Raw genomic sequence first — 19992 nt, forward strand, 5'->3', positions numbered from 1 at the left:
TTTTTCCTCATCCACTCTATTGGCCAGATTTAGCCCCCGTAGATTTTCTTCTCTTTCCAAACTTGAAAAAATGGTTCGGTGAAAAGAGATTTGTCAATCATGAAAATGTGGAGCCCGAAATTGATACCTACTTTAAAACATTCGAAGCTGCGTACTATAACCACGGTATAGAAGCCATGGAACATCGCTGGATGTAAATCTCAAAAAAATACATAAAAAATGTGAAATTTTGTCACCCTGTATATCGGAAACGGTGTATTTCTGATTATTTTGCAGAGTACAATTGCTCCCTGAAATACCTCCATGATGACATGTTACACCCTGTATACAGATCCCTTGTGTGATGATAAATTCTCTGATTTTTACGATTGATATAGCAACTGTCCGACTGGAAAATTCGACTACTAAAATTGGACGAAGCATTCCTATATCTCGTATTGTCCTATCCGATCCAAGTTTGAAGGTTGATCCAAGCCAGGAATGCTTCCAGCTGGTAGGAAAATCGCCCTTTTCGAAAGGCCACAGGAAGCACAGTTCTTAAAAAGTGTCGAAGTTACTTTATCAAAGCCAGCGCTGAGTGTGGATCTTTTCCCACTTCGAGAGGCGTAAAAGCATTTTTTTCGATCTTCCACATTCGAAGGAAGATCGTTAATTTCATCCTCAAGCAAGCCCTAAGGATATTCACTCTTAGGTTAACTCAACGCGCAAAGTGGTCGCAATTTCTATCTGGGTGGTTTACGCTTTTTTGTTGAGCTCCATGAGCCTAAAAATACCACCATCCTCTGAAACATTTAACATGATGAGACTGAAAAAATGAGAGTCGAAGACCTATCCGCACCTCCACGTGGTGATCCCTAGATGCCTTGTCTGCCAAGTTGCGGGAACCACTCCTGGTGAAGAAAGAAAGAAGTGACACATCCAGAAAATTGAAGGACAAACGTATAATGGGTAAGAGTGCTTGTGTGCAAGCCTGCCAAAGAAATATCAGAAACTAGCCAAGAATTAGAAAGAAGGACGAGAAAAGCTAAAAAAAAGATAAAAGGACCACATACCTAGGGATGACCATGCAGAAAAGGGGTATGAATGTCACAACGCAAAGAGAAGCACCTCAGGAGAATTCGTAAACGTGCAGACACAATTTTCATTGCTGAAGAGAAAAGTAAAAATTTCTGTCGGGTCCACACATCAAGAGTGCCACGTTACAAGGCCAGAAGGGCAAAGACCAAGTGGTTGGTAGGAGGAAAAGTGGTCTTGCCTCGCGACCTGAAAGGACGCAAACCGCGCATAGGAATGTACGAAGCCATCAGGAGGGCCCTTTCAATTACACGAAGGACGAAACAACAGACCCGAAATGATCTAAAGAGACAGTAGATTTTTAAAAAATCACATCAGATGAGGAGAGTGTGGAACAACTAGCGGAAGACGAGTTGATTAGATGGTAGCAATTCGTAGCCCTCTTCGATCCTGACGTTATATTCCTAAAGGAATTGGATAAGGTAGCAGAGGTGCTTCAGTGATTACCCGAGTATCTGGTCGCCAGAACACCGGACCAGTTTTCTTGACAAAAGGTGACGCTGAGGCCCGTTAAGCGTTTCGATTCCCAATTTTCCTTTCAAAGCGTCTGTTGTGTCCCACTTTTGATATTTGTTGGAATATCTGGATTCTCTCGGAATATATTTTTTAATTCATAGATAATCCGATAGAAACGGTCCACCGCCTGGTCCATACCCGCACTCATCTCCAACAGGCTGCAGTTAATTTCTTCCTAAATCGACGTGGATTGGAAAATTGTTAATATTGTCAATTTTTAATTTATTTTTCAAGTGAATGTTTTTAAGCCAGGCGAGCTCACATTATAATTAAATAATATCGAATTATTTCTTTTATTTCGTCCAATGCAATATTTGTAATAAATTATTTTTATTGAATTAATAATATTGGAAAAAATGTATTCCATCCTCGCCGGCGCGGCCTCATAGATATTTAATTAAAAAGTCCAAATTGATTCCGTTTGCGAAAATAAAAAAAAAAAAAACATTAAAATAATTTTTATCCGACGAAAAATTCAACAATACATGTTAATTTTTAATTGAAACTGTATATCAAAATAGAAATATGCTTAAACGTATTCACAATTAAATTTTTTTCGCATCGGTCCGCGGCCCGGGAATTTTTCCGACGCATAGAAAAAAAAACAAATTACATTTTGCGCATACGTAAAAATAAAAATAAATTTTATCGACATAAAAAACATTCCGGCCGTTTTTTATCAGGGCCGCATTTATTTTGGAACGCTAAATAAACTCCCACATTACTCCGGTCAAAAGCGTCCCACATTTTGACGAAGGGAACTTACTAATTTCCAAGTCTATTCATTTAAGTTTCGGAATTTTTCTTCTTTATGTTTAAGGCAAATTTACCCAAAATTCCACAAGCGACGCGCACCCGGCGTCCAGGTCTCCCGAATTTCCCAATGTTTGCCCTCGAAAAAACTTTAATGATTCGTTTTCCGAAATCATCTAGGACTAACGCTAAAAATCGCCAATCAAAATTAAAATGCAACAAACAGGAAAAAACGCAAACGCCTATAAAAATACGAAAAAAAAACCGGAGCGCTTAATTTCGATATGCATCATTTTTATATAAAAAATGTCTGCAGCTGAAAATAAATATTCATCTGTAAATAATGTATATATGGGCCCGGGAAAGTCATAACTACATATAACAATAAATCTGTACACATTAAAAATTAAAAAAAGGGAAAAAACCAATCGGCATTAACCAATAGAGGTCCCCGTCGCTGATGTTGGCCGGAGGGGGTGGCTGTCGGAAGGGATGAAAAAATATGGGAAAAATGGGGTGATGTAGTCCGGGGGCATAGGTCGACACCCTTGGCGCATTTGTGACTGATTAGCAGATATCTATATGAAAATGGATGTACTTATCAAGTTAAATTCGCTAGAGCGACCAAAAAACCAGAAAAATTCCTGGGCAGCTAAATTTAAAAGACGAGGGTTGAGCAGGTGTCTTAACCGAAGTCTTACCTCTTAAGTTACCGATTTTTTGCCATTGGAAGCTTTATCGGAAAAAAACCTCTTTTAGGGCGTCTCAACGATCGAATTCCCCCAACAGGAATTCTCCCATTTAATGCCTTCTTGGTGGGCAGGTACCCAAAGACTCTTTATGCCAGCAATCGGCCCAGACCTAAAATCGTCTAATGTAGTCATTTTGAGCGTTTCTCCAAACAAATTTAATTATACTGGAACTATATTTTGGCCTAGAAATATCTCTCCGGGTTAATGGCTTTCCTTGCAAAATGGCCCCAGGTCTGGGAAAGCAAAGGAGATATTACAACCCCTTTCAACCCTGTTTGGACAGTCTTTTACAGCTTGTCGATGAATATTTTCGAGCACTTTTATCCGCAAATTCCCTATATATCGACGGTCGAAGTCCGACAATTGGAAAAAATCAGGTTCATCTTTCTCTCGCAAACTTTCAGAAGCCTTCGCAATGGAAGTAAACCTCCTGATCCTTCTCCTGTCTCTCCTCCTCGCCCAACACACAGGGTGTTCGCTGTAGCGGGCTACTAAATTAGGTGAGGAACGTTCTCGAACCCGAACCTAAATCCGTATTGACCTCTTTTTGGGGCCGTTCCCCGACTGGAGAATCATCGGATTCCTGACTAAACCTCTCGCCTAACGTGGTCTAAACCGTTGATGCACCGACCCCCGGGGATGGACGAACGAAATTTTAAAAATCCGATATATCGGCGCCCTTCGTCCCTTTTCTGTGGGCCCCTCTCTTTTCAATCGCTAATCTAGAGCGTGCATTGCCTTATTGATTCGACGGCGTACTTATCCAGGGAAAACAATATTTTTTCGCTGTGATAACGAAGGATTTCCCCTGAATCCGCGGTAATAAAGGGCTGCAGGTGATTAGTACCCCCCCTTTCTGCCTTCGCCACTTCCGATAGCGTTCTTCGATTGATGCAGTGGCAGTCACGTAATTAGGTAATTAAAATTTGGAGTCACATCGCCCCGGCCAGAAACTCAATTAGCAATTAAACGTAACATTTTCTCTAATTACCTCACTCGATCTCAGCTATGTAGCTAATTATACCGTTAGAGCTATACACTCGATCACACTAGTCGATATGGGAGCTTTAACGTAAAGTTTTGCGACAGAGGAAAATGCTCATAGTTGTGATGATGATGGAAAACTCGGTCTTCGGAGCAATTTAAAAGCGGCAGTGGAAATCGCATCCAGGCCTCAGGAACGGACCAACGACAATGTCACGATTGGTACAATTAATATCCAATATTCGGGGCATCACGTCGTAATGTCGTGGAAGGCCGTTGCGGAATAGGAAGGGGCAGATTCCCCGACACACAGTTCGATGTTTCGGCAAGGGCTGTATGCTAAACATCCCCGCATTACAGCCTTGCATAAATTCATTTCATTACGACGCCGGGGCCAAATATTGCCGCGCGCGGCATTCTCTCGACTCATGCATATGAATGAATTCATTATATTAAAGCCTTTTCAATGTATAATTTACTTTTGCGTGAGTCACTTCTGTCTCTGTCTTGCTTATTAGGGAAATATTATAATTACGTCTTTCGAGATGATGAAGGGGTTAGTCCATGGCTTCAGGACAGGACTCCACTCAGGTCCTAAAAACCACACGCCTGCTAGGTGAAATGAAGTCTCAATTGTTAAGAAGTTGTAGGAAGTTTCGCCATTTTGTCCATTTAAACAAACTTTTTCGTTTTTTCCCGATCAAATGGTGAAGGAAAACTGTGCTAACTGACGACCTTGATTATAATTGAACAATTGTTCTGGACAAATTGGTGAACGGTCTTATTGGTAGACAAAAGGGGGACAAATTCCTTATTCAGCACAGTTTTGTTACACACAACCGAATCCCCTGCTTTTTAAAGAAATTCCTAAATACAGCTCTGTTCTAATTTAAAAGGGCCCTAAGCAGGAGCCCTTCTCGCGATGAGTGCACGGATTAGCAATCGGCCTGTCGGTCGGGTGAAACAGGAATATTATGCTAAATAGCAGGGTCCAACTTTAAATTTTATTTGAACGATTCCGTATATGTATAATTAAAGGCAAAGCGCAATTTGGGGTGCATTTTCCTTATTAACGTCACGAAAAATTCGCAATAAACTGCATTTGAACTGTCCAATAACAAAACGGCAGGTAGGGATTATAGGGAGATAGAGAGACACACAAATTGTGGGACATATAAATAACTTGACCATAGAGCGAGGCTCTAAGCCCGACTGTGTTATTTTTCATTTTCGGAAAATCCGCGGCCTCCTGCGGCATAATTCAGTTGGCTGGCTCATATCTAGTTCCTGCCCGCTCGCTTTTTTACCATTTTCTGTGCAATGATGCATCACTCAATATTGGAGACTATTAATGACCTCCGCGGAAGGAGCAAAAAACCTATAGTTTCAACTGAACCGAAAATATGAGCTGAATGGGAGGAACAGAGGGTTCTTTTTGGGAATCTGGCAGATGCTCAGAGGAAAGTGAACTTTTTTGTCATTATTGCGTACATAAAATTATCAAAAATTTATTATACAGTTTATTATTCAACCGTTTTTCTCATAAACTCCACTTTAAAAAATAATGTATATTTGCGGAGGAAAATTGCAGGTATTTAACATTTAATGTCGTCGGTTCGATGATCGTTCCAAACGACACGTCATGCTATGAGCAGATGTTAAATGCTCATTAATTATTTCAATGACTCATTTTCACGGCAAACATCCACTTCACTGTGACACTGCTCCGTTTGAAGACCCCAGATTTACGAGTACCTATATCACTTTTCGGTGTCGAAATCAAATCAAAATCCTGCCCATTTTCAGCCTCACATAGAGGGAATGTTCAAACTTAACTCAGAATTTGAAACCAAATGCTGGCTGGCATATGAATTTGATTCAGCATTAAAAAATGTTACGAGACAAACGATTTTGAAGCGTTTGCGCCTATACAGGGTATCCCGAATTGGGTGGCAAAAGTAAAGGGTGGCTCTGTTTCGGTGGCCAGGGCCCTTTTATCACCCCGCGCTTTTTTGAGGCACACTGTTGACCATCTACTTATCGAAATTTGAATTCTCTGTTCAATTTAGAAAATGTCCACCCTCTTAATAGGTTTCCGTATTTGGCATCGTTTTCCAGTTATTTGTAAAAGTATTTAGGAATGTATTAAGTACACACAAAACTGCATCTCCACACGCTTCATATGTTCGTATTTACATTTCCATATATACAGGGTGTTCCTAAGTTTATATACCTACGGAAGGGGGTAATTTTTTAGCTGATTTCACGACTAAAAGTTCATATAAACATAGGTTCGCAAACACTTCGTTATTTACCTACAGGGAATTCAAATTTTAAAAAAATCAGTTTTTTCTTTATAGCTCCCGCAGTTTTTGAAATATTTAGCTAAAATTTAGAATATAGGTTACGATGTAGGACTTACATCATTGGACACATCAAATGGTTTTGATAATCTACAGGGAGATATTTTTTCAGGGGTCAAGCTCCCTTTTCTCCCCCTAAACTTTTTCGTGGTGCGCCACTGATAGGATCTAAAATACAACATGACTTTTTTTTATTTTCTTGAAAAACTTTTTGGTCTCTTGTACTTTTTTCGTACTTGCATCAATTATCGAGAAAAAAAAAAAAAAACGATTTTCTACAATTTGCCAGATGATATAATAAAATTTTTAAAATGAGTGCGAAAAAAGTGTAGTAGGCTCTGGCTTTATTTAGCCAATCTTTCGTTTTTATTAATTCTGACAGTTCGCATTTAAAATCGTAATTTGCGTCTGCATATCTCATATTTCAGTAATGGCCCCCTAGATTCCCTGACTTGAATAGCCTAGATTTTTTCTATGGGGCCACTAAAATCTTTAGTATACACAACACCAGTAAATATCGTTGATGAGTTACGAAATCGAATACTAGATGCATTTGAAACTGCAAGAAATACTCTGGGGATATTCGAAAGAGTACGGACATAAATGAAAAATAGGGCAGATGCATGTGTAAAGGTTGGAGGAGGTCACTTAGAACAGTTAGTGTAACATAGTTTCCTTGTTAACGTTATTATTAATATTATTATTTAAGTTATTATTTAGGGTCATCCAAATTTTAATTTCATCTGGCGAATTGCAGAAAATCGTTTTTTATTTTTTTCTCGATAACCGACACAGATACGAAAAAACTACGAGAGATTAAAAAATTTCTAAACAAAATAAAAAAGCCATTTTATATTTTGGAATCTACCACTAGGGCACTGCAAAAAAGTTTAGGGGGAGAAAATGGGACATAACCCCTGAAAAAATACCTTCTTGTAGATTATCAAAACCATTTAATATGCCCAATGATGTAAGTCCTACAGCGTAAATTATATTCCAAATTTTAGCTAATTGTCTCAAAAACTGCGGGAGGTATAAAGAAAAAACTGATTTTTTAAAAATTTAAACACCCTCTAGGTAGATAACGAAATGTTTGCGAATCTATATTTATATGAACTTTTAGTCATGAAATAAGCTAAAGAATTACTTGTTTCCGTATGTACGTGGTATTTAAGAACACCCTATATAATATATTATGATAGCAATGAGGTTAGTAATCCAATGGAACTAGAGAAATCACCCAATTTTTTCCATAATTTTTATGCATCTGGAAATCCAAATATGTACACATGCAGCGTATAAGTGTGCACTTCTTACGGGAAAAATCATGTGCATTCCTAGACACTTTTATAAAACTGAAAATAACTGGAAAAACGGAAACACACCACGAGTGTAAACAAACTTTCTAAACTTAATGAGTAATTCAAGTTTCGATTAATAGGTGACCAGTGGCGTGCGGCAAAAAAATTCGAGGTGGGAAACAGGATCCACCTCAGAGGTACCACCCTATATGTTTTGACGACAAATTGTGTGTAGATACAACAAATCTTGATGTAGCCGGTTTTTTGCCGGGCAGTGTACGTAAATGGTGCAGAGGAAGCTTTTCTTGTTAGGGAAAAAAACTTTGTTTTGGGGGCAAAAGCCTAAAGAACTTTCGAGCCCGTGGATGTTCAAAGCCCGTAAAGTAATTAGCACACCGTGCCATTAACTTACGACAAAATCCAACTTCCAGGAACATTTTGATGGCGTTGGCTCGACACCGTTCTTAGGATCATTTCACATGTTAACGGCGTCTTCATGTGTTAACGGCATTTTCGTATGTTAATTCAAATGTTAAGACGTAAAGATGGACAAATGGGTAAAGGATGAACATTGATATTTATTGGACAATTACGAAGTTTTTCGAATTTTATTGTTGAATTCTGAATCAGTCTTAAAAAAATTAAAATAATTACCATATAATACGGGGGGTGAGATGTGAGATTTCTAAGGAAGATAAGATCCATTTAATACCTGGACAGACTATAATTCGAGAATATATTAAGAAGACACTAAAATGCTGCTACTCATCGTTAGCGGTATCCAAAATGCTCTTGAAGTCAGTGCTAATATCAACATCATCAAAATTCGGCTCCTTCACTATAGACCTGGGCTTGACAGGCACGATATTGTTCACTGAGTGCGCTTTGGAGGTGCTAGGCTGGCTGAACAGCTCTTCAGTACTATCATCATCGTCCTCGTCATTATCTACGAATACAAAAATCATCTTGATACAATAATAAGTCACACTTCTTCCTCATACTCAGGTAATGGGGGTATCTATATCTGTCCTTCCAGATCACGTAAACGAACCACGCCCCCATAGAAAGCAGCACCAAAGTGATCAGCGCGATGAGGATCCGGATCACGGTGATCTGGAAATCGTCGAAATGGTCTTTAGATGAATTTGACTAACGAAGAAGGGAGTTTACGTTGTAGTCATGGTCATCGACTTCTTTCCAGTCGTTTTGGACGACCATTCGGACCACCCGAATGTTCAAATCCTCCCCGATTACGGCCCTTGAGACGCACTCGTAAAGGCCTTCTTCTTGTTTAGAGATGCCCTAAAATATGACGGTTTCGTTCGGGTGATGATTTTCCTCGTACGTCTGTGTTAAATACGTCAGAAGCACACCTTCAACTTTGCTCTAAAAATACATAGTGAGGCTGAACATCACGTGCGCATGTGAGTATGGGCGGAAAGTTAGTGCAGCCACAGGTGGGAGTTTTAGCGGATGATCACCGATTTTTTTTTTTTTTTTGGTGAAAGGGGGCGTACGAACACACCTTCGTCTGTAGCTATAAATAACAAAAAATCATGTGTGTTTACTATCTATTGAGATATTTTACGCAGGTGGGTACCTAAATACCTAAATATTTCCTCTTTTCATAGATGTAAGTAGACGCATGATAGAGAACAATTCAACATTCGAGTTCACACATCTTCAAAAATTTGTTGGAAGTGCGAACCCTTACGGATTTTCAATACTGAGTAAAATCCTTCTCAGAGAGGTTTAAGTAAGTTCGGGCTAGTTCAGGTTAGTTGCAGTTAGACCCTTGGGATCAGGCCCTCGGGGAACATAAATTCTGAGTGAAATCCTTCGCAAAGAGTTAGTTCGGGTTAGTTCAAGTTAGAGCCTTGGGGAAACATTAATTCTGAGCAAAATCCTTCGCAGAAAGTTCAATTTTACAAGCAATCTCAGACCCAGAAGAGCAAAGTTGAAAATGCAGCAAAACGAGAAAATAATGTATCAGCATTCTCTATCCCTAAGTGGAAAAATTGCATTGAAAAAATGACTACATTATCCTTACTTTTATCTTTAAATTTCCAGACAAAATTTCATATCTGAATTTGGCAATATCATAATCGTTAGCAGGCCCAATAATCACTCCCTTATTAATCAAGTGCCAGTAAAGGAAGTTGTGAGTCTCATCATTGCTCCTGCACCTTAGTATAACGTTGGTACCCCATGGTACTGTGCGCACCAAAACACCTTCCGCGCCATTCACGTCTGCAATTGGAATTGCCAGTACCGTGTTCGCTCCCAATAGCAGAAGTGTTATTGAGATTGTGGAATAACAGCTTGGATTCATAGTTTTCTAAGAACGGTAATGGATGCCTTTGCGTTTATGTGCTGAAAGATAATTAAAAAATGTCGCTAATTGCTCAAACAAAAGGCCGCAAAATTGGTTCAATTAGAGGCATTTTAATGGTTTTGCTGCAAGTGCGTTAAAAGATCTGTATAGTCAAGACTAATTTCTTCGAATTCGGGCTTTTTGCGGCAGCAAATTGAAAGGATTTCGCTGGATGACAATTTTAAAAAAATAAATTGTGTCGGTGCTTTAATGGCAATTTTCTGAATTTTTGCAATCGAAAACAACCAAAAACCTAATTTATAATTATAAAAGTTTGCTTTCGTCTCTTACAGTGATGATCAATAGATATACAGGGTGTTTCCTAAATATGCAGCGCGACTTTAAGAGGATATTTCTATTTCCTAGATAAAAATTTTTAAAAAGTTCCTGTAAATATACAGAGTGTTAAAAAAATTGTAAAATATTTAAAAAGGTAATAGTAAGGACCGAAATAAACAAAAAAGTCTTGATAAGCAAGGGCCCGCAAAATAACGGTTTCGGAGATACGGAAGGTTATTCTTTTTTGAAACATTTATTTTGCAATTATTTATTAAGCACAAACAAACAAAAGAAGCTTCTAGCAAAAACAAAAAATAAAGTTACAAAAGATGTTCAAAATGCTCTATTTCCATTTCCAAGCAGGCACGACATTTTTGTCTGAAAGATATTCGAACTCTTTCTAAAACTCCCTCATTAGCTCGGATTTGATTAATTCGTAGCTGTAGCTCCTCGAGGCTATTTACAGGAGTGCCAGACTAATGTTTTCAAATATCCCTAAAAAAGGAAATCTAAAGGGTTTCAATCGGGCGATCTTGGAGGCTATAATACAGTTCCGCCCCTTTCTACCCACCTGCGTGAAAAAGCTTCGTGTAAATGCTCTCTAACGACAATTGAAAAATCAGCTGAAGCACCATCTTGCTGGAACCACGTTTGTTGCCTTTGGTCTGAAGGCAAAATGCACGTCGGTTAAATTGCTATAGCAAACAAAAACTTATGTATAGTCTAATATTTAATGTTTATACTTTGATAAGAAAATGCAAGTTTCTATAAAGTAAAAAAATAATAACTTTTGTTTTTTTGTACATAATAAATAAGTAATAAATAATTGCAAATAAATAAATGTTTCAAAAAAGAATAACTTTCCACATCTCCGAAACCGTTAGTTTGCGGACTCATGTTTACTACGGTTTTTTTTGTTTTGGTCCGTACTTTCCGCTCTGCAAATATTTTATATTCTTTTTTAACGCCCTGTATATGCGGTATCGTTTCATTTCCTAGATACAGGGTGTCGAAATTATATATTGCTAAAACGTTTTTTTTTCTATACTAAATGAAACAGGAAAAATGGCACTCAGATCAGGAAAACCCAGATACAAGATTCGTGTAGACCGGTGCTACTTACATAATTTTCAAAAACTAGGTAGCGGGTACCTGTACTCACGTGCAACAGGAAACTATCCCTATATACTCTCGCTCAGAGAAACATGTAAGTACACAAAATTACATCATAATTTTCCACTTTTCCCGTCCTCTCACTGACCACTTATAGGAAAATCACTCGAATATAACACAACAGGATTCAATTAAAACTTGCAGGCTTTCGAAATCAATCACAAAAATACACACTTTAATCTAATGGATGTAACTCGAGGTGTAAGATGTAAGATAGGAAAGGTGTCACCTTGCTGCTCTGATTGTGTGTGTGAGATTCTCGTCGTGACGTAGAGAACTAAATATTATTCCAATTTATAATTAGAAAATTTAAGTGACAAGATTTTCAAACGAACCGGACCGAGGAGCTTCAGCGATCATCTAATCATAGTGGCGACGGGAACAAGCAATTTTGCCAGACAACTGGAAATGTGTCATGTGTTTTGGAATATGTCCAGAGCTGAAATAATATTCGTTTTCAGTGAATGCTTCAAGGGCAATTGAAAGAGTAGATTTTCATCCTACATAACTAAGTACATTCACATACTATGCAGTTTATAAGAAGGTAGAGTTAATAAATATAAGTTATCCTTCACCATATTGTCAACAATTGAACGCTATGATAAAAGAACGTTATAATTACTAGTTTGTGCAAATACGAAACTTGTATTTAACGAGGTTGTACAATAAAACAAAAAATTGCATTTAGCGCTTACAACTCACAATGCTGTTACATCATAGCGTTTAATTGGTATATAAAATGCTTTAATTATTTCACAAATTAAGGACAAATCCAACAATCTTGCAAAATAGGAAAGCATAAACATCAGTTCTGATACTAGCATATAAGTTACATTCGGCAATAATGCACTAGAATCATATTTGGTCAAAAAATGGGAATTTAGCTAATTATCATGAGTAATACGCAGGAGTAAAGTGCTACGTATCTAAATTCCTCTAATTTCGATTAATGCAAATTAATATGAAATTACCAAACTTAAAGTAACATACTTGAGAATTGGCAACGCCGGATCATATAACTGAACATAACCTAAAATAATCACAACAGGCAAAATTTCAGGAAAAGCTTCGTCATTTTTTAACAATAACTAAAAACAACCCATAAACATGAGTTCTATTGGAACAGGGGTAAGTGCGTTATTTAAATTCCACAAAAAAAATCCTAAACCCTTTATACCTTTCAGTACGACTTGTCTGCATCTCAATTCTCTCCGGACGGAAGAGTTTTCCAAGTGGAATACGCTATGAAAGCCGTTGAGAATAGTGGGACTGTCATAGGGCTAAAGGGCACAGATGGGATCGTTCTAGCTGCTGAAAAATTGATTTTGTCAAAGTTACACGAACCAAGTACGAACCAGAGAATCTTTAATATCGACAAGCACATAGGAATGGTAAGAAAATGTTTTTGGCCATAATATCCTAAATCCCATTTTCTCCCTTTATATAGGCATTCTCAGGCCTGATTGCCGATGCTAGACAAATTGTCCAAATTGCTCGTAGAGAGGCTGCGGAATACAGGCAGCAATATGGTACAAACATCCCTTTAAAGTACCTCAATGATCGCATCAGTATGTATATGCATGCCTATACTTTATACAGTGCTATTAGGCCTTATGGGTGCAGTGTGATTTTGGCTGGTTATGAACATGATGAGCCTGTTATGTACACCATTGATCCTTCAGGTGTGAGCTATGTAAGTTGGATTTGAATTTGTGTAAAAGTTCTTAATCTAAAACTATTCCTCTCAGAAAGTAATTTACATATTATTTATTTGAAGGGAAACCATGGATGTGCTGCTGGTAAGGCCAAGCAATCTGGTAAAACTGAGATTGAGAAGCTTAAATTAGGGCAGTTGACTTGCAGAGAACTTGCCAAGGAGGCGGCAAAAATGTTAGTTTTTTACTGATTTTTACGTATCCCTTGCACTTTCGTCATTTGCATTAAAATTTCAGAATTTATCTAGTGCATGACGAACTTAAAGATAAAAACTTTGAGCTGGAATTGTCTTGGGTGTGCAAGGATAGCAATGGGCACCATACAAGAGTTCCTCAAACCGTTTATCAGGAGGCTGAAAGGGCGGCTAAACAGGCCATGGAAGCTGACTCTGAATCAGATACAGAAGATATGTAGTTTAAGCGCTCTTTAATACAATATTTACTTTTTTTAAACATTTTTTATTTGATATTTAATAAACATACCTTACAAGAAGCAAGTTAATTACTAATATTATAATTACTATATCTTTATCACAGATTTCTTTGTATCACATCTGTTTGGAGTGATTCTCTATCTATTCACAATATTGAGAAAAAATAACTAATCATAAAGCTTTCCATGTTTAAATGCCTTTTTTTAAGACGATTTGAGTCAATTCAATATTTGAGGACCATATAAGATGGAGAATAAAAAAGTTTGAGAAGAAAATGGAAGAGTTTAGTCTGGATGAACACAAGTGCAAAAAGTTAGTAGTAAAACCGCAAAACGAATAGAGCGTTCAAGTGCCGAAGGAAAGAGGACGTTGGGTAATCAAGCGACACGTGTTTCTACTTATTGGTTTCGTCAGGCACGTGTGCGTACAAAGTAGGTTCCAGCCTCATATGCGGGTCTAATCTGGAAAGAGTGAAAGAGAAAAAGGGAACCACAAGCAGGCTTTAGCTATTTTGGAAACCAGGTTGAACATGAATTAATATCAACTGTGTGATTTGGGAATATAATTATAAAGAAGATAGTATTTACCCATTAGTTGCAACACTTTTTACAGAATTGCAGAACTTTAGAAGTGGCTTAACGTCTTAAAAAAAATTAATCAAGCGCAGTTTATGAGTTTTGGCATTCTATAAAAATTGTATGCTTTTTAACTGCCCTATTTTTTAATAGAATATGAGCCGCACGTGTGTATACCTACTTGATACGCACACATGCCCGGTTGAATCCAATAAGTACAAACACGTGTTGCCCAACATCTGTTTTCCATTTCTATTTGAACGTTTTATTTCTTTTACGGGCTTGCCGCTAGCTTTTAATATAATACTTTTCTTCTATAACATAAAATAAAAAAATACAATAAAAATATAACTTTTCCTTCATTTTAGAGACTTCTTGTGCAATCCTGAATATATCTATAACAAGTTTCACAGCCTTAAATCAGAGTCAGTAACTAGAGAGAACATGCTTTGCTTAGAGATGACAAGTTGTCCGACTGGATAACGCGATTTTACCATGTCTTTTTGACTTAGAACTTCACAGCAACATTATGTTTCTTACCAGTTTAAATCGTCGATTAATTTTACAACATAATTATCTAAAAATTAACACCTGGATAAACCATAATTTCTTAGCTTTTTAAATAAACAACTTTTGCTCGAGTATAAAGATGTATAAATTGGTAGATTAAGGAAACAACTAGACTTATCGCTCAGCGTTTCATAAACACTTAAAATTGAATATTAACAAGAATCTAGTGTTCGCAAATCACGATGAACAAAATTACACAAAAACGTCACTTATTTTGCAAATAATTTAACAAACTTAAGCGTCGTTTTCTCATTTGGTTGTCCGATCTGTCATCTTAACTTAAACGTTAAATATTTTTAACAGGAAATAGGTAAGTAGAACATAAACACAGCACGAATTTATTTTCTAAATATTTTTTTAATTTGACTTCTACATTCTTCCTTCAGCTTCGGTCTTCGGTCCACAGTTCTTCGACAAGCAAAGTCTCGTCCATCAAAGCAACTTGCTTCTTCGATCCTTGTAGTAGTCAGTTTACGGATTAAATACACTAATTCTGTACGCTATATGTGCGTACCTGCTTTGAAACATAAATATGGAATTTGTTATAAATGAGAAACCGTCGTCTGAATGATCCTTTAAAATTAATGATGTGAAGACAGACGTCACGAAAATGATCATGATAATTTTTAAATAAGTGCTATATCCATTGAGTCAAATGAGGCAACAGAAATGCTACCGCTGGCTCTTCATCGGGAAACCAAAATTCAACTAACACTAATTATTGAAGAAAATCTAAAAGGCCAGCTTGACACAACACTTAATGTCGGGAACGATGAGACTCTTCACGCCTTTCCCTGTCCCTATCCCTGTCTCTCTCGCTGTCACGACTGCGTCCAGATTCACGTTCTCTCTCCCTTTCCCGGTCCCTGTACGAGCGATCCTCGTAGTACCGTGACTTGGAAGGGGCCTCTGCAGGTGCTTCGGGAGCCTCCACCGGTGATTTGTTCCTGGGTCTGGAAACACGCGGTCTGTGAAATGAGAAAAAAACACTTTTCGTGCAAACCTGTCAGGAAGGAATTGCTGATTTCACCTACCTATTCTCTTTCAACCTACAAGAAAGAAAGTGCTCGAAATTAAAAAATTGGTTGTGTTGGCCCCAACTAACAATTTGGTGTTTTATAATATTTGTAATAATACTTGTGAAGTTCTAGTCATTTTTCTCAAATAATTATGTAAACTTTTAAAAATTACAAGATAATTTACAAGATGTACATTTAATAAACACATCTATAAAGTCAAAAAATATTAGAATTATATATAACTATATCCAAACTAATATAAAACACTTCCACATACAGCTGAGACCATTTTATTACACTGTTGTAATTTTAATAAATGTTATTTTTCAAAGAAAATAATATCTAAAAATACTGTAATTGAGTTTCCGACTCAAATAAAGAAATATTTCATGGAAAAATCACTCTGTGCTACACAGCTTAAAGGTAAAATTAGAACCATACTGTAAAGCAGTCATAATATTTTATACATGTTTGTAAAACAAAATGACGATACTTTAATAAAAATGTCTTAAAACTTTACTTTTCAAACATTCTTAAAATTTCAATAGTACGGTGTTAAGAAGATAAAACCGTTCAATTACTTTAAAGTTATAAAACAAAATTGTTAGCAGGGGCAAGTCCTTAACCTCCAAAGTCTTTTGATATGTATGAGTAAAGTATGTTTCATGGTGCATTAACATTTGACTTACTCTTCAGTTTCCCGTTCCCTGTAGTCCCGTTCTCTCTCACGTTCAGCTCTCTCCCCTCTACTTCTAGAACGATCACGTTCCCTCTCCCTATCCCGGTAGCTGTCTGAATAGTATCTGTCCCTATCACGCTCCCTCTCGCGATCTCTCTCACGTTCGCGCTCTCTGCTTCTATCCCGATATCTGCAACAATACCTCAAGTACAAAATGTCAAAAGTTGTTTACTTCCTTTACCTCGAAGTGGATCTCTCCCGTCTTCCCCTCCGGTGAGATCGGTCTCTGGACCGAGATCTCTCCCTTCTAGAGGAACTGTAACTTTTGTCTTCTACCCCTCTTAAGGTATCTTGCAATGAACTGATTAGGATCTTGCACCGATCATCACCGGCGACTTTGGACTGTTTAATCAGCGAAATTGCCGTTACTAAAGTCTCAATTGCGCTAGCATATTCACCGGCGGCTGCATCTGATACTGCGCGAGCGATGGCTGAAGAAGATACTGTGCGATTGCGAGACATAATATCCTCAAACTCCTGAAAGACATTTTTTCATTAAATCCAGACCAGTTCAATTCAGAGTTGATCAAATAAAAATTTTGAAAAAAAAATACTGTACCTGTTCGCTGATTGGTGGGATATCAGGCCGGTGATCAGGTGGCGGACCTCCGTAAGGTGGCTGGGACATGTTTGCTGGTAGACCATAGCCATGAGGTGGGGGCTGGGACGGGCCCATGGGTGGACCATGAGGTGGTCCATGTGGTGGTCCGTGTGGTGGTCCTTGGTTCATAACTACACCAAAATAAAATTAACTAGTTAGATAACAAAAAATTAGTGTTCCATTTGATAAGGGCTATCAGGATAAATACAATATTAATTGTTTGGTACCTGCAAGTTCATTGAAAAATAATTTCAGTTTGAGTAACGAAAAATAGACTAGTTGCCTTACTCTAATACTTCAAGCTAGTTATAAATTTTTACCTGGTCCTGGCCCAGGTCCCATCTGCATTGGCGGCGGCCCATTAGGAGGGAAGAAAGCCGGATTTACGTGTGGAGCAGGCCCTTGAGGAGGTCCTTGGGGCGGTACGACTCCAGGTGGTCCTTGCATGGGTGGAGGGCCCCTAGGTGGCCCTTGCATGGGGGGAGGACCTTGCGGGAAACCTTGTTGCATGGGTGGGCGATTCCAATCAGGTCGCATTCCCGGAGGACCCGGTGGGGGACCTTGAGGAGGCATACGAGGTGGCTGACCTTGCGGAGGACCTTGGAACTAAACAAATGTGTACACTTATAAGTTAGAGTTAAGGCATATAGTTTTGAACAAATTAAAACACCATATTTGACGTGTGCTAAATTTTTTTTCATATGTCAAAGTTTAATAAATTAAACTACTTTAATAGAAATACTATTTTTATGGAGTAGTTTAAGTACTAGTTGTGGTTCAGCTAACACAACTCATTAATTATAATTATGCAACTGGGCCCAAATGATGAAACACTCATTGAGTTTTATATTAAAGTGTACTAACCATTGGAGGTCCAGGTCTTGGTGGACCCTGTGGAGGGCCTTGAGGAGGGCCAGGTCTCATAGGAGGACCCATATTTGGTCCAGGACCATTTGGTCTTGGAGGCCCATTCCATTGAGGTTGACCTTGGTACCTTGGAGGTTGTTGCTGCATGTTTGGAGGCCCATTAAACACTGGAGGTCCCTGCATCCTTGGTCCTCCTAAGTATATGAATAAAAGAGTTATTGGTATTAATAAAATCATAAAGGGCTCTATTGCAGCACTTACCAAATTGAGGATTTCCAGGAGGGCCCATGGGTGGACCCCGCATTGGCCCTTGATTCATAGGAGGCATTCGATTTCCAAAGTTTTGCATTGGGCCTTGATTTGGAGCACTTGGATGTGGAGGTCTGGAATTGGGATTATTTGCTGGAGCTGGCCGAGTTTTAGACTGGCTTTCAAAGTTTGATAGTGCCTGAAATAAGCTTATATATCAAACAAATAACTTACAGACTATATGTGAACACACCTGTTTTGTAGTAAGAGTCACATGAGGGCTTTGTCCATTAACATCTTTCTTTGGAAGCAGCTCTAAGCACTTCCTCATGCTGGCATCAGAGCCCAGAGATATGACACAAAAGCCTTTAGATTGGCCATTAGCCCTGTGCTCAAAGAACTTTACCTCGTGAAAGTCATTTATTCCAATACTATGTACTGCATTAGCAATATCTTGATCTGTCGTCCACTACAAAATAATGCACTAATTTGGTATCATAGTTTGTCACATATTTGCGGTGATTATACCCATGTAAGATTCCCCACGTACAACTGAAGCCGTCTACCAGAAGTAGTATGGGGTACTGAAGGGGGTGCAGTGCCATTGGTGTTTTCGGGCACCTCAAATTTGGCATCTACATTTTCTGTACTATTACTTGTTCCAGTCGCGATAACGTCATCGTATAAATCCACATTTTCACCACTATACTCATCCTTTGAAAGAAAACTGAGTTAGAAAATCGATATATTTGCAAATCGTGCAAACGCCAACACCGGCAAAAAAGGCCGACTGAAATACGAGGAGAAAGACGCTGGAGGAAATGGCGCTTTGAGGACTTAATAAGAGTAGTTCAAACTGAGTATTGTTTAAGGTAAATAGTACTTACTTGGGCGAAATCTTGGTCAATATCGTCCCCGTATAAATCTATATCATTTTCCGCCATGTTTTACCTACTTCCACTTATACATATACAAAGCAGGAGGGGGGTGAGCGAGGGGATCGAAGTGGGCCTGAGCTGCGTTGCCAGATTTAAAAAGCGGAAATGCCGATTTGGTAATAACAAAAATGATCGAATTTAGGAGAAAATCTTATTGCTTCACTGATATTTCAGCTCAATACAATAGATACAAATTTGAAGACATTAAAACTTTCTCATTAAAATCAAGCTACATGACGGTTTTAACATACAAAAACACCGTCAGCCTTTGGCGACAGTAACACTGAAGCGTCGTTCCCGTTCTGCGGCAGCGACAGCGACAGAGTTGTCGGTTCCGCAACGACAAGGTTGCCGGTTTCACGGGGAGTTTGGTTGTTTGTTTATGGAAACGGGTAAACTCGGAAAAATTCCATTCAAATAATGCACCCTCAGAGTAATGCAAAATGTTGTAAACGTTTCGAACGTTTAACGACGACAATAGTCCCGACCCGACGTCCCGATTTTAAGGTCTCTTTGGCAATGTCGAAACCAGAACGCGAGTATTCTAAAGATAATTGGTTGGCTCGACTTTTCAATGTCACTGTCACCTAAATACCTCCGTCACACAGTGCGCGTTCTTTGTTAACCTTGGTTAGGCATAGATATATTATTCGCACTCGGTTCAGCATACGCATGTGCGTACGTTATTGCCAAATTTTCAATACGTACAGTAATTA

At 38.3% G+C, this 19992-nt stretch overlaps 3 protein-coding genes across 6 annotated transcripts in view; 1 reads left to right on the forward strand and 2 right to left on the reverse strand.

The window, feature by feature from the left end:
• Prosalpha7 (proteasome alpha7 subunit) overlaps window positions 1-13777 on the forward strand; it is a 29419-nt gene extending 15642 nt beyond the window's left edge. The window contains exons 2-6 of one of the 2 annotated variants that reach the window (XM_066396201.1): window positions 12628-12697; window positions 12754-12960; window positions 13017-13262; window positions 13347-13459; window positions 13522-13777. In XM_066396201.1, the coding sequence (XP_066252298.1) occupies window positions 12677-12697; window positions 12754-12960; window positions 13017-13262; window positions 13347-13459; window positions 13522-13699 (765 nt within the window). In that variant the 5' untranslated portion in view covers window positions 12628-12676 and the 3' untranslated portion in view covers window positions 13700-13777. Of the gene's footprint in view, window positions 1-12566; window positions 12698-12753; window positions 12961-13016; window positions 13263-13346; window positions 13460-13521 lie in introns of those variants that run through there. The other variant, XM_066396200.1, reaches the window with a different exon arrangement.
• On the reverse strand, window positions 8333-11925 carry LOC136413133 (uncharacterized). 2 transcript variants are annotated; one of them, XM_066396519.1, is made up of 5 exons: window positions 11559-11925; window positions 9794-10116; window positions 8914-9045; window positions 8745-8856; window positions 8333-8689 (listed from the first exon to the last, which is right to left on the reverse strand). In XM_066396519.1, the coding sequence occupies exons 2-5, from the start codon at window positions 10073-10075 to the stop codon at window positions 8505-8507; spliced, it is 711 nt and encodes a 236-aa protein (XP_066252616.1). In that variant the 5' UTR covers window positions 10076-10116; window positions 11559-11925; the 3' UTR covers window positions 8333-8504. The 2 variants fall into 2 exon arrangements, with proteins under 2 accessions (XP_066252616.1, XP_066252615.1); XM_066396518.1 differs by having other exon boundaries at window positions 11520-11925.
• An 858-nt stretch (window positions 13778-14635) lies between the features above and the next one.
• Window positions 14636-19366, reverse strand: Cpsf6 (cleavage and polyadenylation specificity factor subunit 6). Of its 2 annotated transcripts, none has more exons than XM_066396187.1 (10): window positions 19226-19366; window positions 18867-19052; window positions 18592-18807; window positions 18351-18537; window positions 18087-18283; window positions 17543-17828; window positions 17181-17353; window positions 16803-17098; window positions 16572-16751; window positions 14636-15831 (listed from the first exon to the last, which is right to left on the reverse strand). In XM_066396187.1, the coding sequence occupies exons 1-10, from the start codon at window positions 19280-19282 to the stop codon at window positions 15621-15623; spliced, it is 1989 nt and encodes a 662-aa protein (XP_066252284.1). In that variant the 5' UTR covers window positions 19283-19366; the 3' UTR covers window positions 14636-15620. The 2 variants fall into 2 exon arrangements, with proteins under 2 accessions (XP_066252284.1, XP_066252285.1); XM_066396188.1 differs by lacking the exon at window positions 14636-15831 and adding an exon at window positions 15879-15912.
• Between the last annotated feature and the right edge of the window lie 626 nt (window positions 19367-19992).

Source organism: Euwallacea similis, chromosome 13 (assembly GCF_039881205.1).
Source record: "Euwallacea similis isolate ESF13 chromosome 13, ESF131.1, whole genome shotgun sequence".
Taxonomy (NCBI): Eukaryota; Metazoa; Arthropoda; class Insecta; order Coleoptera; family Curculionidae; genus Euwallacea; species Euwallacea similis.